The sequence below is a fragment of the Musca domestica genome, unplaced genomic scaffold, assembly GCF_030504385.1.
Source record: "Musca domestica strain aabys unplaced genomic scaffold, Musca_domestica.polishedcontigs.V.1.1 16, whole genome shotgun sequence".
In the NCBI taxonomy this organism is placed as follows: Eukaryota; Metazoa; Arthropoda; class Insecta; order Diptera; family Muscidae; genus Musca; species Musca domestica.
This window is the reverse complement of record NW_026712219.1, coordinates 12266223-12292982: the sequence shown is the minus strand read 5'-3', so window position 1 is coordinate 12292982 and position 26760 is coordinate 12266223. Positions and strand designations below refer to the sequence as shown.

At 36.8% G+C, this 26760-nt stretch overlaps 1 protein-coding gene across 5 annotated transcripts in view; it reads right to left on the bottom strand.

Moving 5' to 3' along the window:
- Nucleotides 1-4889: 4889 nt before the first annotated feature.
- LOC101891715 (apoptosis-stimulating of p53 protein 1) overlaps nucleotides 4890-26760 on the bottom strand; it is a 348817-nt gene continuing 326946 nt past the window's right edge. For all 5 annotated transcript variants that reach the window (XM_059120087.1, XM_059120088.1, XM_059120089.1 and 2 more), the window contains 5 exons: nucleotides 10537-10751; nucleotides 8077-10454; nucleotides 7791-8008; nucleotides 6193-6395; nucleotides 4890-6093 (listed from right to left, as the gene is read on the bottom strand). In XM_059120087.1, coding sequence (XP_058976070.1) covers nucleotides 6049-6093; nucleotides 6193-6395; nucleotides 7791-8008; nucleotides 8077-10454; nucleotides 10537-10751 — 3059 coding nt within the window. In that variant the 3' untranslated portion in view covers nucleotides 4890-6048. The remainder of the gene's footprint in view (nucleotides 6094-6192; nucleotides 6396-7790; nucleotides 8009-8076; nucleotides 10455-10536; nucleotides 10752-26760) is intronic.

Here is a 26760-nt window from a genome sequence, read left to right as displayed (position 1 = left end):
TAAATGTCTGTTGTTGCAAAATCGTCAGGCAAAATCCCATTATTGTTGTTTTTATAAAAACAACGTTTGTTTATGAGTGGAGAACGATGGTAATGTTTACCAGGGGGTAAGGCAGGGAATACCTAGGTTTCGGAAAGAGTCACCAATCCTCATCAGTTCCCTTGTTTCTTGTCTGGGATATTCTCCCCAGAAGTTATTATTATAATGTCTTTCAACCAGAAACCTGATATGAATATGGAATTTATGATTTCGCATAAAATTGGATATAAATTTTCGATTTTTTTATAATTTTGGCCAAAGCAATATTTTTATCTGTATTAGATGAATCATGAAAATGGATTACTTCGGTCGATTATATCTGGTATCTCACGCACATGTTAACATTTTCTAAAAATTAAAATTTTACTAAAAATTAACTCATCTATATCTATAAAAGAGGAAAATGTTTGTATGTTTGTTTGTTTGTAATTTATGGACTCGAAAACCGCTGAACAGATTTTCCTGAAAATTTACATGTATACTGCAACATCGCCTGAAAGTAACATAGGCTATATACATTGGAGATATAGCATCAGAATCGGAGGTACCTCCCAAAAATTTTGATTTTGTATGCACATATCTTTTGATCGATTACAGATACAATCTCCAAATTTGGAATGCGTAACGGAATTTGGAACAAAAATAAATTTGTCAAATTATATTGAAATCGGTTCAGATTTGGATATAGCTCCCATATATATTTTCGGCCGATTTCAAGCATTTGATGCACCATACATGCTATGTATCCCAAATTTCAATGAAATTTGAAACGTGTGATGGATTTTATCTAAAAAATTGATTTCTCAATTTATATTGAAATCGGTTCAGATTTGAATATAGCTCCCATATATATTTTCGACCGATTTCGTTCATTTGATGCCTCAAACACGATATGAATGTTGGATACCAATGAAACTTGGAATGTTTAACGGGATTTGATCCGAAAATAAATTTATCAAATTATATTTAAATCGGTTCAGATTTGGATATAGCTCCCATATACATTTTCGGCCGATTTCATGTATATGGTGCACCAAACACTATATGTATGTCCAATTTTAATGAAATTTAAAATAAGTAACGAAATCGGGAGCAAAAATGAATTTGTCAAATTATATTGAAATCGGTTCAGATTTGGATATAGCTCCCATATATATTTTCGACCGATTTCATGTATTTGATGCACCAAACACGCTTTTGTATTTCTAATTTCAATGAAATTTGGAATGTGTAGCGGAAATTAAAACGATTATACATTTATAAAATATTATTGAAATCGGTTCAGATTTGGATAGAGCTCCCATATATATCTTCAACCGATTTCGTTTATTTGATGCACCAAACAGATTTGGATATAGCTCTCATATATATTTTCGACCGATTTCATGTATTTTATGCACCATACACGATATGTATGTTCGATTCCAAAGAAATTTGGAATATGTGACGGGATTTTGATTAGAAAATAATAAATTAGAAAATAAATAAATAATTAGTCAAATTATATTAAAATCGGTTCAGATTTGGATATAGCTCACATATATATTTTCCGCCGATTTCACATATTTGATTCACAAAACACGAAACGTATTTCCGATTGCAATGAAATTCGCCATGAGTGACTAAATTTGCTACAAAAATAAATTTGACGAATTATATTCAAATTCGCTCAGATTTGATTATAGCTTTGATTATGATGCACCCAAAGCGAGAGAGACGAAATCTGGCACCAGAAAAAATTGCCAAATTAAATTGAAATCGTTTGAGGTTTGGGTATAGCTAACATATATATTTCGGCCGACTTCATACATGTTATGTACGAAACACGATATATATGACCGACTCCAATGAAATTCAGAATATGTGTCGGAATTTGGTTACAATAATAAATGTGATAAATTAATTGGAAATTAGTTCATACTTGGATATAGCTCCCATATATATATATATATATATATATATATATATATATATATATATATATATATATATATATATATATATATATATATATATATATATATATATATATATATATTTTTTTTTTTTCTCGGCCGATTTCACATATTTGACGGAATTTGGTGTAAAAATAATTTTTTTAAAATTATGTTTACATCGGATCAGATTGGGATATGATTTTATTAAGAACCATTGACCCACAACGCATTAGGCTAACACTAAAAAACAACACAATAGTTAATTTGAAATACGCTTATTACGGGGAAGTATGTTGCTACCTCGAATTCACTAATTGCAATAGAAATGTCACTCAACTTCAAAAAATTGCAGTTTCCTGCACGCTTGGTATTTCCTATGAAAAAAGAAATCCGAAGGACAAACCCTTCGTGTATGCATGTCATGTTACTGCTTTTCTATTGATTTTGTTTACTAACGCATTAAAGTAGTGCAATATTTTTTTTTTAATTTTCAAATTTGTTTTTTTATCCAACATATATTCGTAAATAAAATTTTGAACACATATAAAATGAAAAGGGGTAACGAAGCGCACCGGGTTCAGCTAGTGTAAAATAAAGGAAGTTACCAATATAGTCCGAACCTGGCACACCACAATATTTATATCATATTTATTCAGGTCCGACACGAAATGGTCAATATTGGCCCATTCCTTCGTAACCTACTCCATAGAGGGTCGATAATTTGAATAACTATAACAGAAGTCAAAACATATTTAAATAATCGTGCCTTGGCTGAGGGTATACATTTGTCGGCAAAACTGACTGATAACTTGTTGTTTTTGTTTTTTATATATTTATTTATATTTATGCCTATTAGTGGAGAAAGATTGTTATGATTACCAGGGGGTAAGGCAAGGAATACCATGCTTTCGGAATGAGCCTCCGGTCTTCATAAGTTCCCTTGATGTTTGTCCGGAGCACTTCCTCTACCAACAACACCCCCCCCTACAGTATTTTTTTAAATAACTCCTATGACAAGATGATGTTACCCAATAATTATATCGTTCTGTTAAATAACAAATACTTCCTTAAATATTCGTATTTTGGTCCGCTGTATTTCAAATATTCTTCAAGATATACTACGAAAATTTAATCATATAAATGCAGTCTAAATTGTTGTGCGTCAACAATCAACAGCGACAGCAACAACAATTGAATCTAAGCTTCTTTCCCACCCATTGTCTGGCTCGTCGTTTCATAAAAATGCTTTGTCATCTTCGAACATTCAATTGAATTAATAAAATAAATTGTTTTCTACGTTTGTTAAATTTTCCAGATGATATGCGATTTTTTTGGACGGCACGCCACAAATTACCGTAGGAGGAATTGAAATTGTGGCTTGTGTTTTGAAAAAATATAACTCATACATTTCTTCAAAGAATGCATGCATTGTGTGACTTTTGAGATCACATGTCATATTTGTATTTTATTTTCATAAAGTTATATTCGGCTAGGCTGACATTATTATACCCTACACCATGTGGAAACTTAAAATTATTGTGAAATCAGTCGTCTTAAAATTGGCACTTGGAACATAACGCCAACATATGAAAACGGTGTCAATTTAGGTTTGAAAAAAAAAAAAAAAAAAACATTTGCGATTTGACTTCATGAATTAAAAACCAATAAAGAAAGTCTTTAAGTCGGGCGGGGGCGACTTTATGATACCCTACACCACTTTGCTAATTTAGTAGAGCTCCACATAACAATTAAAAGTTTTTATGGGAGCGTTCAATCATACACGCTATGGTTACAATTGTAATTTAAAGTTCAAAGGACTAAATATGCCGAAGCATTTGTATCTTTTAAATTCGGACTTGTATTGCCCATTTGGTGCAAAATGAATTTGAAATCAGATAAAGATATATATGGGAGCTATATCCAAATCTGAACCGATCTCGATAAAATTTAGCAATGATATTTCTGAGCTGTATTTGATATATTTCCCTGAATATCGTTGTTACGGAGTGCATATTACGGCTATGGGTAACAAACATAACAAATCGGTTGAATAATATATATGGAAGCTATAGCTATATCTGAACCGATCTTTACCAAATTCGACATATTAGCTTCTAGACTCAATTCGATGAAAAAGGTAAGTGCCAAATTTCATTCCATTTAGGCAAATATTTGACGTTTGGTGCATAATAAAAGGTAAATCGGACGAAGTTATGTATGGGAGATACATCCAAATCCGAACCGATCTCGATAAAATTTAGCAAAGGTATTTCTGAGCTGTATTTGATATATTTCCCCAAAATATTGTTGTTACGGAGTGCATATTACGGCTGCGGAGGACTAAAATAACATATCGGATGAACAATATATATTGAAGCTATAGCTATATCTGAACGGATCTTCACCAAAATTGGCGTACTACTTTCTAGACTCAGTTCGGTCGTAAGTGCCAAATTTCATCCCATTTAGGCAAATATTAGACGTTTGCTGCACAATAAAGGGTAAATCGGACGAAGTTATATATGGGAGCTATATCCAAATTTGAACCGATCTCGATAAAATTAAGCAAAGGTTTTTCTGAGCTGCATTTGATATATTTCCCAAAATATTGTTGTTACAAGGAACATATTACGGGTGCGGAGGACAAAAATAACAAATCGGATGAACAATATATATATGGGAGCTATAGCTATATCTGAACCGATTTCGATCAAATTTGGCATACTTATTTTCAGGCCTAATAAAGACATAATACCACCTTTTGGTGTAGGGTATAAAAATGTAAAAATTATGGCGTTTGACTTTGTTGCAGTTGTTTATATCACCCTGTATATCTATCTAACTTTCCAATTTGTTGGACAACTCACTGTGGCAGGAAATCATCTGATTACGTCCTATTAAATAAAAAACACATTTTTATATATTTTTTTTTTTGTTTAAATATGTTTAAGTAATATCTTTTTCTTTTATTAATTTTGTTTTCAGTTTTTTGTTGTTGTTGTTGATTACATGTCATTTTGTATTTATGTTCATATAATGCTTTTTTTTTTTGCTTTCATTTTAATTTTACAAAATCCGAAAAAATCACATTAATTAGGCAATAGTAACGAAGGGAAAAAGAAAAACGAAAAATTATTAAATATATATTTTTTAATATAATTTTCCAATTTTTTTAGCTTTAGGTGGTGGTCATCAAAAATAATTTCATGCATGTTTTTATAATTGTTTCTTTTTTTTTTTGTTTTTTTTTTTTTTAATTTGAAATTGTTAGACTATTATTATTATTATTAATCAATGATTATCAATTAGTTAAGGTCAAGTACTTAATACAAATGGATGTGTGTGTTTGTGTGTGGTGTTTGTATATAATTATGCGTATTTATGTATATATGTGAAAATATATAGTAATATGCGTATGTGTGTGTGTTTGTTTTATGCAGGTATTTATATTTCTCAATTTGAAAAGTTTTGAAATTTAGTTTTTTTTTTTAATTATTTTATAACTTATTTTATTTTTATTTTTAGTATTATTATTGTTTTTATTAGTTTTTCTTTTCTGTTAATTTTCATGGTTTCCATATTTTTTCAATTAACTTTAATTTATATTAATTTTTATTTAATTTATTTTTAATATAATAAAATTTCGAAGAAAAAATATATATTGGTGTTTTGTTTTTCGAACTTTCTTAGAATTATAACAAAAAGAATGCCGAAGGTTAAGCTGGAGAATGAAAATTGTAAAGTGGTTATATGTTGCACATATGTTGTCATAAATTTGTTGCTGCTGTATATGTGAGTATGTAGTGGTTTAGTTGCTAGACTAATGGGTCCTTAGGATTACATTATTATTAAACAGTTTGCAGTAAAAACATCCGTTTCCGATTTTTTTTGTTTGCTCGCTAAATATGCACTTCCGTTTCACATTTTTCGTGGTCATTTCGTTTGTGTGGGCGTGTGTGTGTAGTTGTACGGGTGTGAGTGTATTGGTTTTTGTTTACAAAAACTTTGATATGTAACGTTTTTGTATTAAACGTCCGGCTTTCTTTTTCAAAACGCAAAAACGTATTAACTGCTAATCAGCGTAATTTGTGGTCTGCGGTGGCACTCTGGGATAGAGCTGTAACGGAAGGAAGAAAGAGAAAATTAAATTAGTTTTCTCCCCACTTTACATATGTTGTGGTGTTTGTGTGTGTGTGTTTGTGTGCGGTGTACTTACTCCCAACAGATTCCTTGGCACATAGCCCTCCTCGTTTTGGTCATTTTTCGCCCACCACCACTCGCTTTCCGCATCATCACCTTTTCTTAGGATTACAAGACGATCGTTGACCGTAAATGTCAATTCATCGCTATTTTGTGCTTCGTAGGAGAATACCGCATATACTTCACCGGCGTGAAGTATGCCAAGTTTTTCTTGAATGCCTTGAAAGGAAATAACGAGTTTTAATTAAAAATTTTAAATAGAGTCGACAAAAAATTTAATTCAACATATAATTTATAGCATACTTTTAGGCCCTGGCCAAAATCTTTAAAGTAACAAGTAATAATGTATTATAGTATAACACAGGGCTCCACATCCATGTTTTTTATGGAAAAAATTCGCCGGAACCCAGGTCCGAGCTTTTTTTCTAAAGAAAAACGTTCGCCGGAATCCAGGTCCGAGCTTTTTTGTAAAAAAAAAACACCGGCACCCAGGTGCAACTTTTTTCTAAGGAAAAAAATTTGCCGGAATCCAGGTCCAACTCTTTTCTTACGAAAAAATTCGCCGGAACCAAGGTCCGACCTTTTTTGTATGGAAAAAATTTTGCTGGAGCCCAATGGTACCAAGTAATTTTTTCAAAATTTTCAAGAATACGCCGGAACCCAGGTCCGAACTTTTTTCTAAAGAAAAAATATCGCCGGAATCTAGGACCGAACTTTTTTGTAATGAAAAAAACATGTCTGCACCCAGGTCCAACCTAAAGAACAAAAAATTGCCGGAAGCCAGGTCCAACACTTTTCTAAAGAAAAAAATTCGTCGGAACCGAGGTCCAAACTTTTTTGTATGGAAAGTAATTTTTTCAAAATTTCGCCAGACCCCTCGAGTCCGAGGTATTTGTATGGAAAATTTCGCCGGATCCCTGATGTCCGAAAAAATTTCGACGGACCCAAGTCGGATCCAAAGTTTTTCTATAGAAAAAATTTCGACGGACCCAAGTCGGGTCCAAAGTTTTTCTATAGAAAGAATTTCGACGGACCCAAGTCGGGTCCAAAGTTTTTCTATAGAAAAAATTTCGCCGGACCCACCCCGGGTACAAAGTTTTTCTTTAGAAAAAATTTCGCCGGACCCACCCCGGGTCCAAAGTTTTTCTTTAGAAAAAATTTCGCCGGACCCACTCCGGGTTCAAAATATTTTCCATAGAAGAAATATCGCTGGACCTACCCCGGGTCCAAAGATTTTTCCATAGAAACCATTTCGTCGGACCCCTCAGGTCCAAAGTTTTTTCTATAGAAAAAATTTCGTCGGACCCCCTCAGGTCCAATTTTTTTTCTACAGAAAAAAATTTCGTCGGACCCCCTCAGGTCCAAACTTTTTTGATAGAAAAATTTCGCCGGACCTCCTCGGATCTAAAGTTTTTCTATAGAAAAAATTTCGAAGGACCCCCTAAACAAATTCGCTGCACCTCAAACCGGGTCCAAAGTTTTTCTGTAGAAAAAAAATTCGCCGGACCTTATTTCTAGATCCTCGGTTTGTGCATAAAAATTCCAAACTCCCCGAGCACGGATTTATTCCTTTTTCTAAAATATAACTTAGTCTATATTTATCCTGATACTTACTGTACAAATACTCCGAACAGCCATCGAAACCTTCTTCGTCCTCTTCACATTTCTCGGCGGGCGTTTCATGATCCGACAACGTGGCGGCAAATAGGCAGGCACCATTTTCCACTAGAAACTTAACCATGGCCAAATTGTTGCAGCTGGCGGCACAGTGCAGCGGCGTCCAGCCATCCGAGTCTTGGGCATTGACATCACAACCAAATTCGACCAGGAATCTAAAATAAAAATAAAATAATTTTAAATCTAGAAAAATCACAAGACCTCCCCCTTCCCTAATACTCACTTGACTATATCAATATGACCAGCACAGATGGCGTTGTGCAGCGCCGTAATACCCTCATCATTGGCTGCACTGGGATTGGCAACTTGCATGGCGGTTTTCTTGACCAGTTCCAGTTCACCCTCCAGACTGGCATCCAGCAGCAGGGCCAAGGGGTCAAAACTGACACGACGTGTTAATTTCGGTTTGCCATTACCCGATGCCGTAGAGGAGGCATTGTTACCGGCCGACATGCTGCGCAGGCGCCGTTTAAGGCTGTCTGGAGATTTATCTTCGGTTATTTGATTTCCCGAATTGCCTTGACCATCGGAACGATCCGTTTCATCTTGGCTGGAGGATTGTTGTTGGGCCGCCAGGGGGATGTTGGATGCCGATTGAGAGTGTTGAATATTTGGAGAATATTGGGGTGTGGAATTGGCTTCACTGTTGGTTTCAGAGGATAATTCCGCAGTGGTGGATCTCCGGTCATTGTACAAATAGTTGTTGTTGTTGTTGGAATTTAGTTCCGATTTCCGGGAATTTTGTTGGTTACTGCCAGCTTTGTTGTTGCTGTTGCTGGATTTGAGTCGAGGCTGTTCCGACAGAGGCTGTTTGCGTATGGTCAGAGGCTTTGCCTTGATAGGCAGATTATCGTTGATATTTTGTATGGGCAAGGTTGAGGCAGAACTAGATGAGGAGGTGGAGGTGGTAGTGAGTGTTGCTGATGAGGAGCTGCTCGTCGTGGCTTCCAGGGACGATTTCTTCGAATCTTGATTGGTTTCTGTTGACGACGCTGACGACATTTTATGCGGCTTTGGCGGCAAGGCAGGCCTATCATTTGCCGTGGCGGTGCTAGACACTGCCGTTGTGGCGGATGTGGAGGTGGAAACCGTTGTTGCCAAACTTGAACTAACCACATTGGGAGCTACACGGTTAACTTTTGGACTGTAGGTAATCATTTTGGGTATGGAGCTGGAAACCGATGTGGGCGCCACACTGCTAATGGGTTTACGGGGAGGTACGGCTAAATTGCCCGAGGCAAGAGGCTTGGGCTTGGACATGCCACTTTCGCCGCAGCTGGTGGTAGATGAGTTGGAAACACCTGTGGCCACCGATTTATTGGCTGCCCCCAGTGGCATACTGTGCACCGTCAGCTGGTGGGTGTTCTTCTCCAGCAGTGTCTCACTGGTCACCGAAATTTCCGCCTTCTTCTCCAAATCGGATTTCTCTCTCTGAGATATGTGAGTACCACTGGCGGCGGCGCTGTTCAGTTTGCTAATTAAAGCTGAGGCAGATGTGGCGGTGGTAATGCTTTTCGGAATTTTACTGGTCGTTTGGGAGCTCGTTGTACTTGGGTGGTTGGCCTCCAAATTGGCGGTGACTTCTTTGACCAAATCACGTTTTTTGGGTCCCACCTCGGCATAGATGTGGTGAGAGGTGTCCACCTTATTGGGCGCCATTGTTGTTGTCGTCGTCGTCGCCACTGATGACGACGCCGATGATGTTGTCTCCGAAACCTGGGTCTGAGGAGCTGCCTCCGCACTGTGCATTTGTTTGCTGGTTATGGCTGCCGTTAACATTTTCTTGGCCAGCTTGGACTCATCACTTTCCGCCATAAAGAAATTGGGACTTGTATTGCTGGTCGCAGAATGCCCCGCTGTGGCATTGGTTGGGTGCCCACTGTTGGCCAGGTTCAGCTTGGCATGGGTATGCTCCTGGATCAGCTGATTCTGTTGATTTGTATTGGCTGTGGCGGCGGCATGTTTGAGAATATTACCCAAATAGCTAGAGGTTGGGGTTATGGTGGATTTTTGGGGTGTATGGATATAGGGTTCCACGGCCGCTACATTACCTCGGGGTATATTGCGATTATCATTGGCCCGACTGATGACATGGGCAAATTTGTTGTTATAGCCGCCTGGTTGATTGCCATTGGCAGCGGCTGCTGCAGCAGCTGCCGCAGCCTGGTTGGCTTGCTTTTGTAACAGTTGCTGTTTGAGGGCAGCCACCCCCGTCTTGGGCGCCATGTGATTTGGGGGATAGTTGGCTGCTGACCCATCCACAATTTCACCCGGCCTACCAGGAGCCGTATTAAAGCCGGCATTATGATTTTGGGTCGAAGAGTGTTGTTGTTGCTGCTGTTGTTGTGGATTTTGTTGTACTTGTTGTTGCTGCTGTTGCTGTGTGGCTATGATATGATTGGGACTGATATTTGTTTGTTGCTGCTGTTGCTGTTGTTGTGTTTGATTCGTTTGTACATTGGCCGCCTTTTTACGCTGCAGCCGTGTTTGCAGCTCATAAATTCTTTGATCGACAGATCTCAATTCAGCCTGCCGCTGTTGTAAGGCCTCCCTTTGTAAATGGAGTCGGGCATCTTGTTGCAATGACAGCTGGTTGCGATACTGTAAAGTGAGATACATATTTTTTATTGTTGTTGTTGTTGGTCATGTTTCATTGCATTTGAAATATTTGTTTATCACTTACCATCAACTCTCTTCTTAGCTTTTCCAGTTCTCTTGAGGCCTGCGGTGGCAACGGCTGACCCGTTGTACTGCCACCTGCAATCAAGTTGATGGGACATCTTCGATCACGGCGCAAATCTTCCAATTGCCTGGTTAAAGCTTCTACTTTGGCCACAGCCAAACTCAGTTCTTTTTCCTTTTCACTGAAAAGGGCTCGTATCGAGTCTAAATCATTGCCTGGAAGAAAGCAACAGAAAATGGGAAATTAGTTGCGAGATAATGTTAGTCTGAGTGTCTGAGGTTATTATCTACTGATATGGTCAAAAAGTCTCTCGTAAGGGAAAATGAGAGAGATATTTTATGGGAGAGTTCCCTAAAAAAACAGCTACAATAGGCGAAGAGAGAAAATGTTTCTCGACGAAGCCATCGAAAACGCCGAATGATTTTTCCGAAATCAGTTAAGGAGAAATTAGCTATCGAGATCTTGGGGAGTGGGAAAAACGATTTTCAGAATCATATGAGATCCAATAGTTTTGGGGAGAGTGTCTAACGATCTCTCAAAACTGAGTAAAGGGAATTTAGTAATTCAGTTTCTGGAGAGGGAGAGAAGTCATTTTAACGAGCTTCTCAGAAACAGGATATACTTTTCTGTATATCAGCAAAATTTCCAAATTTATTTGTTACGACATGTATACAGAAATATCTTAGATTTATACAGTAATTTTTAAAGATCCTGGGGATAGAAATACTTTTTCAGGATCTTCTTAAATCGGTTGTTTTTGAAGAGAGTGCCTAAAGAAATCAGTGAGAGGTGTAAACACTATTTAAAGCTTCTTTTCAGAACCATTGGTTTTGAGGAAATATTTTCTCCGGATCAGCATATTGTCAGATAACATTACATTCGGCCGGGCTGAACTTTTGATACCCTCCACTGTAGCGTAAAGGAAACATTAGAACCCATTGTGACCCACAAATATCAATTTTAGTGAAAAAATGTGGCAAAAATCATCAAAATACCGAATATCTGGAGGTACCCTTATATGGGAGCTATACCAAAACGTGAAAAATGGGACAAAAACCATAAAAATACCAGGTATGTACCATTATATGGGGACTATACCAAAACGTGCACGGATATATCAATTTCAATACCAACCATCTTATACACAATACAAATTGTTCTGCTAAATTTTGAAGCTCTCGTCAAATAATGTGGGCTGTATCGTAATTTCAACAGACAGACGGACATATGTTACAAACGGAATGACAAAGTTAATATACCCTACTTTCCAAGGTGGAGGATATAAAAATCTCAGTTTTCGGCACGATATTTGTACAGAATAAAATTTGGAGGTCCAAAAGTACATTTTGGATTTGAACACTTTCTTTTCAAGAAATAATTGTTTGGGTTCTTGAAAAACGTGTGCAAAATAAGTACTATTTAGTACTTTTCGTACAATTATAGTACGCATTTCCAAAATCACCGCCAAATCTCAATTCCATATACCTCAATATAAAATTTGAGGATTACAGCCCTATACCTTCAACTAATACTCAAACCTTCAACTAATACTCAAATTAGTACCACTTAGTACTTTTTGTACAATTATGGTACATATTTCCAAAACCACATCCATCTTAACCACAGACATATACTATGACATCCAGATCAAATTTTAGGTTTTCGGTTCTATTTCTTCACCCAATACCAAATTTAGTACTATTTAGTACTTTTCGTAGGTTTTTAGTGCACATTTCCAAAACCACGTACATGTCTTAATTCGAGATACCTACAGAGATTTCAGTATAAAATTTCAATATTTCAGCTCTATTTTTTCACCCAATACAAAATACTGTTCAGTACTTTTCGTACAATTATAGTACAGGTTTTCAAAACCATTTACATATCTCAATTCCATCTACATCTACAACCACCTACATACCTCAATATAAAATTTGATTATTCCAGCCCTATTCCTTCACCCAATACTCAATTTTGTACCATTTAGTACTTTTCGTACAAATATAGAACACATATCTAAAACCATCTCCATAACTTAACCACATACACCAACAGTGACAACTATATCAAATTTTAGGATTTCAGCTCTTTTCTTCACCCAGTACCAAAAATAGTACTATTTAGTAATTTTCGTGCAATTATAGTACCCTTTTCTAAAACCACATCAATATCTCAATTCCAGATACTAACAGAGACCTCAACATCAAATCTCGGGATTCCAGCTCCATCCCTTCTCCCAATACCAAATTTAGTTCCATTTAGTATTTTTCGTACATATATTGGACGCATTTCCAAACCACCGCCGAATCACATACACAGATATCGTCAGTAATCGAAATATCAAATTTCGGAATTTTATCTCTATCTCTTCAGCCAATATCAACTATAGTACCATTTAGTACTTTTCGCACAACTATACCTCCTACCATCTCCATATGTCCAGGCTCCCATGAAGAGCGACTCTAATATCAAATTTTAGATTTCAAGCACTGTATGTTTACCCAATACCAAATTGTACGAAATATGGTACTATTTAGTACTTTTCATACCCTTGTGGTACCATTTTAGAAGTTCAGTACCATTTTAAAACTTTTCGTAACATTAAACTACGAATTTCCAAAACAAAAGCTGTAAGTTCGGCCGGGCCAAACTTTGAATACCCTCCACCATTTGGAACGAATTTGGCAATTCTCAAAAAAAAAAAGAAAAACTAAAATCCGTTAAAAATTCTATTAAAATATTAGAAATACTGAATTTAGCTGTTATATTAGGGTCAATACGACGACATGGACCTGCATAGGTAACTTTCGTCATAAGCCATTACAATATTCAAATGCGAAACTTAACCCAAAAAAAGCGGTGAATAATGTAGCTAAAATCATCAAAATACCGAATACTGGGAGGTACCGTTATACGGGGGCCATACGAAGACGTGGACCTGCATAGACAATCTCATGTCATAGGCTGTAGCAGCCATTACGAATATCCAATACCAAATATGAAACAATTCCGGTGAATAATGTCGCTAAAATCATCAAATGCCGTATATCGGGAGGTACCGTTACATGGGGGGCCATACGAAGACGTGGACCTGCACAGACAATCTCCTGTCATAGGCTGTAGCTACCATTACGAACATCAAATACCAAATTTGAGAGAATTCTGATGAATATTGTCTTTAAAATCGTCAAAATACCGAATATCGGGAGGTACCGTTATATGGGGGCTATACAAAAACGTGAACCTACAAGGACGATTTTCTACTGATCAAGAATATATATACTTTGTGGTGTCTAAAATTAATATTTTGAGGTGTTACCAACGGAATGACAAACTTAATATACCCTGCATACTATGGTGGAGGGTATAAAAAAAACATTGGTACTCCATCAGTGACTACCATTTCTAACTCCAATACAAAGTATTCAATTTTTAGTATATTCTAGTACTTTTCGTAGCCTTTTTGTACGAATTTCCAAAAACCTAGATAGAATTTCCAACACCAAGACTAACCCTCGTGCAAAATTTCAAACTTCAGCCGTTTTGTTTGGTCGTTGATTTTAGGCCAGTCTGTCTTGAAAAACGCGAAATAAAACAGTGTTTTCGAAAATGTGTACTTAAAGGGACTTAGTACGAAAAACGCCATGCAATTTTTTAAAATTCTATTGTAAACTGTTTTGTCTTAGCCTTGATGAGGCAATGCGTAAAAAATAAAAAAATATTACTTTTACAATTTTAACTTCTCATTCGTGCCACCCCAATATACATTGCCTTATTAAGCTAATTTCATGTAGATAGTCCATTGCACAAAATAAACATATAGTTTTCGGACAATCCCAACTATCTGCATATCTATGGTGTTCTCTGTACAATGTTCACAGGGCACTACTAAACACATCGTACTATGCTACACTAACCACATTTATACTTACACGGAGATAGAGCTATCCCATCCTCACCCATCCACCCAAATAAGCCAAATAACATAAATAAAGCACATTCACTTGCAAATGAAGACCGCCCATCTTCACTGACCCTGCAACTAGGGTCCAGTAAAATTATGGTTCGTTATTTGGCTGTGGCATGGTCGGTCGGACGATCGGTCGGTGATACAACGGCAAATATGTAAATTTACACTTAATTTTATATGTTCAATTTGTGTAGAAGATTCTCTATGTGGTAGGGGTTGAGGGGCTGGGACAAGTTTAATTTGTTAGATGATACTGCAACACAAACCCATATGGTTGGGTCGGTGTGTGCACATGTGTGAGAAGAACATAAGATGTTTGATTTATGTTCCGAGATAAGTACTGAGGATTGTGAGAAATTTTTAACAATAGGTTATAATGTTTGGGGAGATTGGGGAGAAAACCAACTAGTGGCGTCTAATATAAAAGAGCAACATTATAGAAAATTTCGCTATTCCGTCAGGTCTGATAATATCAATGCGATTATAACACTGTGCGAACGAATTCAATTTTTTCAATCATTCTGGGGAAAATCCCTCAGATTATGAAATCAGTGTTAAGAAGTTAAATAGTATCAGTTGGTTTTGTCAACAGATGTATACCCTCAGCCATTGCTCGATTATTAAAATATACATGGTGAGATGAAAAAACTGCATCCAACTTCAGACTGCAGTCATTTCTAAGCCACTCGTCAGACAGTTGTTAAAATTATTCCAGTGTCAGCTCATTATATTTTTACAAGCTTCCAAAGCATTTTGGTGAGAATTTTCCAGAAAAAAGTTATAAGCGATGGAATTCAAGCGTGATAGTATGATTTCTTTATATTTGGTTGGAAAACCACAAATGGCTATCGTTAGAGCAGGTCAGCATTTAAATGTGAATAAATCATTTGTGTCTCGTACCATCGCTCGTTACCGTGATACTGGTAGCGTAGCCCGACGTCAGGGAAGTGGACGGAAGAAAACTGCAACATCAGCGGAAATGGTTCGAAAAAGAAACGACTTGATCAAAACCCTCGTCGCAGTGGCCGAAAAATGGCTTGTGACCTGAACGTGAACATGTCGCAATATTCCATTTGGAAAATATTGAAAAATGAGCTCGGGGTAAAGCCATTGAAATTCCAAAAAGTGCAAGAACTTACACAGCAACAGAAATAAAAAGGACTCAAAAGAGCTTAGCTTGGCTGAAAGTGGTGAACTGCCGAATTTGGTTTTCTCCGATGAAAAAAAATCCGTTGTCCAGCAATTTGTAAATAAACAAAATTATCGTGTTTGCTTGCCAAAGAGGTCAGCTGGAAATGTACACCTTTGTACCACCAGAATTCAAGCTCCGGCCATGGTGATGGTGTGGGACGCCATACCAGCCGATTGTAGCTCTCCGCTCGTATTAATCGACCGTGGCATCAGAATAAATTCCGAACATTATCGCTAAAATATTTTAGAGGTTGTATTAAAGATTTGGGCTCGCAAACATTTTGGCCGCAAACCTTGGACATTCCAACAGGACTCAGCACCGTCGCACTCAGTATGCACCACCCAAGAATGGTTACAAAATGAGATTCCTCGCTTCGTTTCCAGCGCACAATGGCCACCAAAATCTCCAGATACCAATCCGTTGGACTATTGTGTCTGGAGGATTTTGGAAAGCAAGGTTGGCAGTAAAAAATACCAAAGTGCCGATCACCTCAAGCAAGCGCTTTACCGGGAATGGGCAAAATACCGCAGAGCAACATTCAGGCAGCGTGTGACTGTTTTATTGGCCGTTTGAAGGCCATAATTCGTGCCAAAGGTGGCCGATTCGAACAAATCTAAACTTATTCTAAAATTTGATGCTATTTCCGACATTTTTTGCTTTCATTCAAAAAAAAAAAAAAAAAAAAAAAAAATAGAAAAAAGTGTAAGAATTATGGCGCTTGACTTTGTTGCAGTTTTTTTTATCTCACCCGTATCGTTTTGGCCATATACAAAGGGACCCCTATAATTATATTCAATTGGTAAGGAAAACAGATTACATCGGCCTACTTTTGGTATAGCCCCCATGTAAATGTACTCCAATTTTTTTCTTCATTAAATTTCGCCAAATTCTGGCATTTTTATTTCTTATTATATGGAAATGCTATAGAACAGTTCTATAATGATACCCCCTGAATTTAGTTATTGCAAGGGTCTTGGCCAGATCCTAAAAAATAATTCTAGCATTTGAATCTGCAATTTTGTCGAAGACATCATATACCTAATACGCATGGATTCCGAGGAATCTTAATCCGAAAATTTCCAAAAGTGTTGAAGAGAGGGGGAACTTGCCCCTATCTATTTAGGCTACTTTGTGATATGAACTTTTAAAAAGCCGATACACGGGTTTTATTTTTTAGTCCCAATTTCATAATCTTCTGGATTTTCCCCGTAATTATTTTTATACCCTCCACCATACATAGTATGGAGGGTATATTAAGTTCATCATTCCGTTTGTAACTCATCGAAATAATAATTTTAGACCCAAAAATATATATATTCTTGATCAGCGGAAAATTCTAAAATTCCGTTCGTTCATATGTCCGTCTGTTGTAATCACGCTACAGTTAAAACGAATTAAGATAAGAAGCTAAAATTTTGCACAGATCTGTCTTTTGTCTGCAGGCGGGTCAAGTTCGAAGATGGACTATATCGGTCCACGATGTCGTATAGCCCCCATATAATGGTACATCCTCCCCCCATTATTCGGTATTTTGATGATTTAAGTTGTCTGAAATTCTACATAAGGAGTTCCTTGGGAGTACTATATCCCTTCGAAGATAATTATCTATATAGGTCAACGATATCGTATGGCCCCCGATATTCAATATTTTTATGATTTTAACTGAATTTTTAGTGGATTTTATTTTTCTGAAAAGTTTTTAATTCTTTTCAAATGGTGGAGGGTATTCTAAGTTCGCCCCGGCCGAACTTACTGCTTTTTTACTTGTTTGTGTTGCAGTGTGTAATAATGGTTTTGCTCAGTAGGCTAATCTATAGTAGACTTTATAAGTTTTATGTTTAATTTTAAAATAATAACATAAGATCCCCTCCCTCAGAACAGTCCTTCACAGAATAATCCCGCATAAAAAATAGTCTTATTGTGTAGAAGTCCTTCTAATATCCCTTACTTTAGAATCCTTCCACATAACAACATTATACAATTTCTTCCCACATAAACCTCAGGGTCTTCTTTTCATTAGTCAAATAATATAGCGCAAATTGCCGACCTGTTGTCGGTCGTTTATAGCCGGTTTGATACAACATCATAAGAGTTCAACCGAACGTAAATCCAACATTGGCGTTGTTGGCACGTTTCTCTTGTTATTCACTTGTTGGCTGTTAAATGTGCCAAAGCAGGCCACCAAAGAAGAAAATAAAAATGAAATTACACCAAAAAACACCGAAACAACAAAACACATCATTTACAACATGTTGAGGTAGGTGTTGGAATAAGCACGTGTTCGGATGCTCTTTTTTCTGCCATTTCATTTCTACCTAATAAGAGCCGGGGACGATTGTAATGAAGTAGGGCAAATTCCAAAACATCACCGGCATCATTGTAGAAGAGTACCTCCACCACCAACAACAATAACAACAACATCATTTGCAATGTCAAAAGGACAATTATTTGCACTTAATGTGCCGAGAGAAAGCGTGTAAGTGGATTATTTGTATGTTTCACCTGTAATTTGGTGTGTATGAGTGTGTGTGTGTCCATATGTAAATGTAGTATTACAAGGTTTACACTGCTGCTTCGACCTTGGATGGATTTGAGGATGGAATAATTAGGTCAATTTAGAATTGGAATGTAATATACACATATATAAATTTTACACGAGGGTCAGTCCTGGTGAGTAGCAGTAAGGCTGGGCTTTTAGAAATTCGTCATAAAACGGTACGAAAAAAACTAAAATTTATTAAAAACAAGTTGAAGAGTATACCCTCAGCCAATGTGCGATTTCTTAAAAATATTTTGACTTCTGTTATGATTATTTAAATGTTTAACCCCTTATGGAGTAGGTTTCGAAGGAAGGGACCAATGTTGGCCATTTCGTATAGGACCTAAATAAATATGATATAAATATTGCGACGTGCCAGGATTGGACTATATTGGTAACGTCCTTCACTTTACATATGCGTGAGGTACCAGATAAAGTCGATCGAAGTATTAAAATGTTTGTATTTGTGAAATTTCAGGAGGGTTGGATGCTTATTTCGCTTACTTTGAGCCTTTGAGGGGAAGGTACAGAAGGAGTCGACCGATATATCCCATCTTCACAACAGATCTGTTGTTAGTGAAAATAATGGGATGTGTGAAATATAATGAGAACCTAATGCTTATTTCGGATTTTATAAACGTTTTGGTTATTCAAAAATTTGATCTTTTGTCGGGGAGATACCAGAAGGAGTGGACTGATGTATTGCATCTGAATACCAAATCTTGGGTTAATAAAATTATTGCGATGTGTGAAAATTGAAGACAATCGGACTCTTAAATCAAATTTTATAAGGGTTGTAATTATTCAAAATTTTGACCCTTTGTGGGGGAGGTAATTGATGTAGTGAACCGATATTGCCCATTTTCACACCTGACCTAGCACTGACGCAAATATTAGGATTCCCAAAGTTGGAGCAAAATCGGATTATACCTTCTTTTTCTGTGCAAAAAATATATTTTGAAAATTTGGACCTTTCGTGGGGGAGGTACCGGAAGGAACGGCCCGAAATATTTCATTTTAAAATCAAATAAATATATTGGGATGTGTGAAATTTCAAGACAATCGGACTATTACATCGTATTTTATAAGAGTTGTAATTATTCAAAATTTTGACTCTTTGAGGGGGAGGTAATTGATGGAGTGGACCGATATTGTCCATTTTCGCACTTGACTTTGAACTGACGCAAATATTAGGATTTGAAAAGTTTGAGCAAAATCGGATTATTGCTTCTCTTTATGTGCAGAAAATATACCTTTTTTTTTTTGAAAATTTCGACCTTTTGTAGGGGAGTTACCAGAAGGAGTGATGTATGTATTCCATTTGTATACCAGACCTTGGGTTAATAAAATTATTGCGATGTGTGAAAATTGAAGACAATCGGACTCTTAAATCAAATTTTATAAGGGTTGTAATTATTCAAAATGTTGACCCTTTTTGGGGGAGGTACTTGATGTAGTGAACCGATATTGCCCATTCCACACCTTATCTAGCACTGACGCAAATATTAGGATACGCAAAGTTGGAGCAAAATCGGGTTATACCTTCTTTTTCCGGGCAAAAAATATTTTTTGAAAACTTGGACCTTTCGTGGTGGAGGTACCGGAAGGAACGGACCGAAATATTTCATTTTAACACCAGCCCTTGGGTTGATAAAAATATTGGGATGTGTGAAATTTCAAGACAATCGAACTATTACATCAAATTTTATAAGAGTTGTAATTATTCAAAATTTTGACCCTTTGTGTGGGAGGTACTTGATGGAGTGGAGCGATATTGTCCATTTTCGCACCTGGCGTAGCACTTATGAAAATATTAGGATTCGCAAAGTTGGAGCAAAATCAGGTTATCCTTTCTCTTTCTGTGCAATAAATTATTTTCTTTGGAAATTTTGACATTTTGTGTGGGAGGTACCAGAAGTAATGGACCGATATTGTCCATCTTCGAACTCGATCTAAGTTTGGCAATAATATTGCTATGTTCCAACTTTGGATCAAATCGGATACTCCTTTCGAGAGTTATCGTGCGCACCAGCCAGACAGACAGGCGGACGGACATCGCTAGATCGACTCCAAATACCGTGAAACAGATTTGGTCCAAAGAGACCTAGGGTCTGAAACCGTTATTTCGGTGAGACACGGTTTGGCCATATCAAATGATATATACCCTCTGTAGCTCTGTGTATTGGACAAACGGAATGAGCTAGAAATGAGAGTCACTGATGGAGTTCCAACGGATTTTTGGAAATTCGAAGATTAAGGGTATAATTAAATCCGTTTGAATTGGACAAACGGAATGAGCAAGAAATGAAGGTCACTGATGAAGTTCCAATGGATTTTTGGAAATTCGAAGTTTAAAGTTATGAAAGGTTCTAAAATTGTACTAACTTCTAAAATGGCTAGAGATAAAAAATTTGAACTTTTGGTATGAGAATCAAAATTGGAAAGTAAATTTGATAATATGAAGACGGTTTTCGAAATGTGAGGTAATTGTGCGAGATGTACTAAATGGTACCAAATTTGAAACACCCTAAACTAAAAGTGAATGGATGAAGCTGAAATTTTAAAAAATATTGTATTGGGTCCCTGTTGGTGTTAGGTTTGTGACAGAGAGATGGATTTGGAAATGTGTACCACAAGTGCACGAAAAGTACAAATTAGTACTATATTTGGTACAATTTGGTATTAGGTGAACAAATAGTGTTTGAAATGTGAAATTTGGTATTAGGGTCCCTGTTCATGTGAAGCCTGGTCGTATGGAGCGGGTTTTGGAAATATGTACTATAATTGTAAGAAAAGTACTGAATCGTACTATATTTGGTATTGACTGAAGAAACAGAGCTAAAAGCTTGAAATTTTACATGAGTAACAAGGTAACTCTGATATTTGAAGGTGGTTTTCAAAATATGTACTAAGTTTGGTTTTGGGTGAACCAATAATGCTAAAATTTTGAAAATTTGTATTGGAGTCACTGTTGGAGGTAGATTTGTGACAAAGAGGTTTTTTTTGAAAAAGTGTACTACAAGTGTACGAAAAGTAATAAGGAGTGCAATATTTGGTACAATCTGGTAGTGGGTGAATAGAAAGCGCTTGAAGTCTGAAATTTTATATTATGTTCGCTGTTTGTGAGTTGTCAGGACATATGGAAGTAATTTTGGAATTGTGTACGATAATTGTACGAAAATTACTGAATGGTACTATATTTGGTATTGGATGGAGGGATGGAGATACAATTTTAAAATTTGATGTTTATGTTTTTGTTAGTATCTGGGGTTAAGATTTGGCGATAGATTGGATATGTGTTCTATATATGTACGAAGAGTACTAAATAGTACTAAATTTGATATAAAGTTCAGGGTAGGGCTGGAATAACCAAATTTGATATTGAGGAATCTGTTGGTATCTAAAAAGAAGATATGGAGGTGGATTTGGAAATGTGTATTAAAATTGTACGAAAGGTGCAAAATTGTACTAAATTTGGTACTGGGTGAAGAAGAAGAGCTGAAATCCTGAAATTGTATGGAAATGCGTCCTATATCTGTACGAAAAGTACTAAATCGTACTAATTTTGGTATTGTGCGAAGGAATAGAGCCGGAATTCTGAAATTCAATACTGAGGTCTTCGTTGGTATCTGGAATTGAGATATGGAGCTGGTTTTGGAAAAGTGTGCTATAATTCTTCGAAAAGTACTAAGTGTTACTAAATTGGGTATTCCGAAATTCTAGAATTCCGAAATTTCATATTAAGGTCTCAGGTGGTATCTATGTTTGAGATTTGGCGGTGGTTTTGGAATATGTACTATAATTGTTCGAAAAGTACTAAAATGTACTAAATTTGATATTGGGAGAAGGGATAGAACTGAAATACTGAAAATTGATGTTAAGGTAACTTTTGATATCTAAGCCTGAGATATAGAAATTGTTTTGAAAATGCGTACTTTAATTGTTTGAAAAGTACTAAAAGCTACTAAGTTTGAAAATGGATGAAGGGATAGAGCAGAAATCCTTAAATTTGATATTGGAGTCTCTTTTTGTATCTGAAATTGATAATTTTGGAAGTGGCTATTTTTATTGTACGAAAAGTACTAAATAGTACTAATTATGGATCATCGTTGGTGTCTAGGATGGAGAGATGTAGATTGTTTTGGATATGCGTACTAAGTGGTATTATATTTGATATTGGATAAAGGGATGTAACTAAAATTTGATATTGAGGTAACTGTTGGTCTCTAGGGTTCACATATGGAGACGTTAAAATAGTTTTGTACATAATACAGGGTGAGATGAAAAAACTGCAACCAACTTCAGACTGCTGTCATTTCTAAGCCACTCGTCCGACAGCTGTTAAAATTATTCCAGTGACAGCTTATTATATGGTTTACAAACGTACAAAAACATTTTGGTGAGAATTTTTCAGAAAAAAGTTATTCGTGATGGAATTCAAGCGTGATAGTGTGATTTCTTTACATTTGGCTGGAAAACACAAGTGGCTATCGTTAGAGCCCTGCAGCATTTAAATGTGAATAAATCTATTGTGTCTCGTACCATCGCTCGTTACCGTGATACTGGTAGCGTAACCCGACGTCATGGAAGTGGACGGAAGAAAATAGCAACATCAGCAGAAATGGTTCGAAAAGTTAAGAAACGATTTGTTCGAAATCCACGTCGCAGTGGCCGAAAAAATGGTTTGTGAGCTGAACATATCGGAATATTCCATTCGGCAAATATTGAAAAATGAGATCGAGGTAAAGCCATTGAAATTCCAGAAAGTGCAAGAACTTACACCGCAGCGGAAAGAAAATAGACTCAAAAGAGCTATTTTCGTTGCTTCGCTTGGCCGAAAGTGGTGAACTGCCGAATGTTGGTTTTCTCCGATGAGAAAACATTTGTTTTCCAGCAGTTTGTAAACAAACAAAATGATCGTGTTTACTTGCCAAAGAGGTCAGCTGAAAATGTGCACCTTCGATTGGCCACCTGAACTCAAGCTCCGGCCATGGTGATGGTGTAGGCCGCCATAACAGCCGATGGTCGCTCTCCGCTCGCATTACTCGACCGTGGCATCAGAATAAATGCCGAATATTTTCGCGAAAATATTCTGGAGGGTGCATTAAGGCCTTGGGCAAGCAAACATTGTGGCCGCAGACCTTGAACATTCCTACAGGACTCAGCACCATCGCACCCAGCACGCACCACCCAAGAATGGTTACAAAATGAGGTTCCTCGCTTCATTTCCAGCGCACAATGGCCACCAAAACTTCCGGATATCAATCCGTTGGACTATTGTGTCTGGAGTATTTTGGAAAGCAAGGTTGGCCCTAAAAAATACCAAAGTGTTGATCACCTCAAGATAGCGCTTCGCCTTCGAATGGGCCAAAATACCGCAGAGTAACATTCGGGCAGCGTGTGACGGTTTCATTGGCCGTTTGAAGGCCAAAGTTTGTGACCAAGGTGAACATTTTGTACGAAAAAAGGTTCCCTAAGGTTTAGTATCATGAAGTTTCCCATATAGATATAGTTTTTGGTTTTTTGACATGAAAAGGTCCGAAAATTGTTAGATTTTTAGAAATTACAACCAAAGGGTTGTAAAAGGCTCTAAATCCAAAGACTTACTCCAATTAGAAATACCGAAAATGTGGCGGGAGTATGATACTAGTCATAGCAAACATTTCTACGGGTGCTTTGAATAAAAAAGTTGTAAATAATTGCATAAATTTGACCTATCTTTATCTTTTGCAGATTTTCATAGTGTCCTTTAATCCTCCATGCATCCATTCAAAATTCGAACACATGTATAAAAATTTACCACATTTCATCTCTTCTTTGGGTTCAATTATGTCATTTTTTATTGTCTCTGATGTGATAAATTTCTTCCTTGGAGCTAAATAGCATAACATTACACTCACACACGTCCAGGCATGTATGTACTCCTTTGTATGTGTGTGTGTGAACACGGAGCTCATAGCTCATGTAAAATTAACTATTCAACAAATGAAAGAGTTTGTCGTTTTTTTACAGATTGCTGTTTGGATCGTTGGTTGGTCGTGGATAGCTGTTTGACTCTTGACTTTTGAATGTTTCGAAATGTTGAAAATTAATAGTGTCTGTCACTCAGAAGAAAATGCTAAATTACAAGAGTTGAGTTTTGGTGACTTTCCGTTTTTTCTCCTTCTCCTCCTCCTCCTCCTTCTTCCTTCTCTTCCTCGTTATTCTTTTTCATTCCCACATAATTCGGATGCCATAACTATTCAACATTACTGGCAGACGTGGAAGCCCAAACACATCACCCACCCACACTTAAAAAATATATCACCCACACCAATAGCCGGCACATGGTTCGTGACCTTCAGTTGGGTTGCCGAGCAGCAAAGACGGTGAAGGGGTGGAAAAGAAATATAATTGATTTTTTTTTCGTACTAATGGAACTATGGATATATATTTTTTATAGTTCGTTATAATAATGATGACAAGAACTTTGTAATAGTGTGATTATAGTTTAATGTCCTTGAAGAGGAGAGAGAGTGAGAGCAGATCATTGGTTGGGTGGGTGTGGCATGGGCGACAAGACCCCAGGCAATGGAAAAACGGTTTATCCAATGCACGGCGTCGATTTATGGCATAAGTGTCCTTATACAATGTTTAAATTGGATGAAATATAATAGTCAAGTACCGTTATGAGCACCACCCGGAGCTGCCGTGGCATCAGCCATAGCAGCAACTGAAGAATACACTAATGTAGGGTCACTTGAGTTAAAAGCTGTAGCGTTTATTTCAATTTTCAAAAATACACAGACATACGCATTGCACACAAATTGGTGTGTGATTTCGTTTCGTCGTCGTTTTTGGACTGATTTACTGGAAAATGTTGTTTTTTTTGAGTGGTTGGAAAATTTTGAAAAGTGGATTTCCAAATTTAAATTGATAATAAATACATTAATTGGAATATCCTTGTGATTCAAGTGCCAGCGATTATTTTTAATTATAATGCCATAAATTACCGGTGAACTAACTTAGCAACAAAGGATTTTGAAAATTACATAGAAAAATATGTTTTCCCTTATCTAAAGTATTATCATCAAATACGAGGGTAACAGAATACCAAAGGCAGCTTGATATATTACAGGATACCAAGCCAATACTAATTCTTAAAAAAGCTTTAAATTAATGACAGAAAGGCATACTTCTGATAAAAAGGATTTACGTCCAGAGTGCTTAGAATCAGTCATTGACTAGGAAGAGGGAAGAAGTTCTTGAAAATAATTGTTTTTTTTACATAAAGGATAATATGTATTATCCTGAAATAACATCCGTTCAATATAAAATATTTCCTTTTTTTTTTTGAAACCAGAAGTCCTTCTTCTTCAAACCTAACTACTTCTTCTAGATCATTTTTTTTTTAGAAAATCCGGTGTGTAATTTCATAAGAAGATCAAAATGATGGGATTCCAAGTGGGTTCCTTTACACGTGGAGAAGGACGACCTTTCAAGAAAAAGAGGGAATTTTAGGCAGAGAATAAAAGAAAATTTATTTCTCTTAGCAGATAAGAAAACAACTTTCCGTTCTTTACATTAGAGGAATCGCAGTTTAATTCTTCTCCTTCTCAAAAATGGGTAGGTGTTTTGTTTAAGAGATTGGAAGTTTTTGTTTTCCTTCACTTCTTGTCAGTGATATAACGAAAGCCATTTCCTGATCAGATGAGAAAGAAGAAGGCAGTCTTCTTTTCGCAGAAGTGGAAAAGACAGTCATTTTTTAGGAAAAGAGAAGAAAACAGTTTCTTTCCTCGTAAAAGGGAGTTTTTTCGTGGAAGAGCAGAGGGTAATTTTATTCTTTCGTAGATAAGAGAACGATAGACTTATTTTCTCGCAAAAGAGAAGACGACAGTCTTCATTTCTCATAATAGAGAAGAAGGCAGTTTCCTTTCCTCGTAAAAGAGAAGTAAAAAAGGCAAACTTCTCGTAGAAGAGAAGAACACAGTCCCGAAAAAGATAAGAGAATATTCTTATTTTTTGTCGTAGAAGAAAATACGATGGACTTCCTTTCTCGCAGGAGAAGAAATTCCTCTTCCTCTTTTCGTTTAATATAAGGCCCATTTCACATTTCACATGAGAGAAGAATTTCCGTCTATCTAATTTCTTAGAATAGAAAAAGCCGCCTCCTAGTTTTGTAGAAGAGATGAAGGTAAGCCCTTCCATTTTTGGTAGAAGAGAAGCAGACTCCCAGCCTTCTTCTTTTCGTAGAAGAGAAGCGGGCTCCCAGCCTTCCTCTTTTTGTAGAAGAGAAGCAGGTTTCCTTTCTCTTTTCGTAGAAGAGAAGCAGGTTCCCAGCCTTTCTCTTTTCGTAGAAGAGAAGCAGTCTCCCAGCCTTCCTCTTTCCGTAGAAGAGAAGCAGTCTTTCAGCCTTCCTCTTGTCGTAGAAGAGAAGCAGGTTCCCAGCCTTCCTCTTGTCGTAGAAGAGAAGCAGTCTCCCAGCCTTCCTCTTTTCGTAGAAGAGAAGCAGTCTCCCAGCCTTCCTTTTTTCTTAGAAGAGAA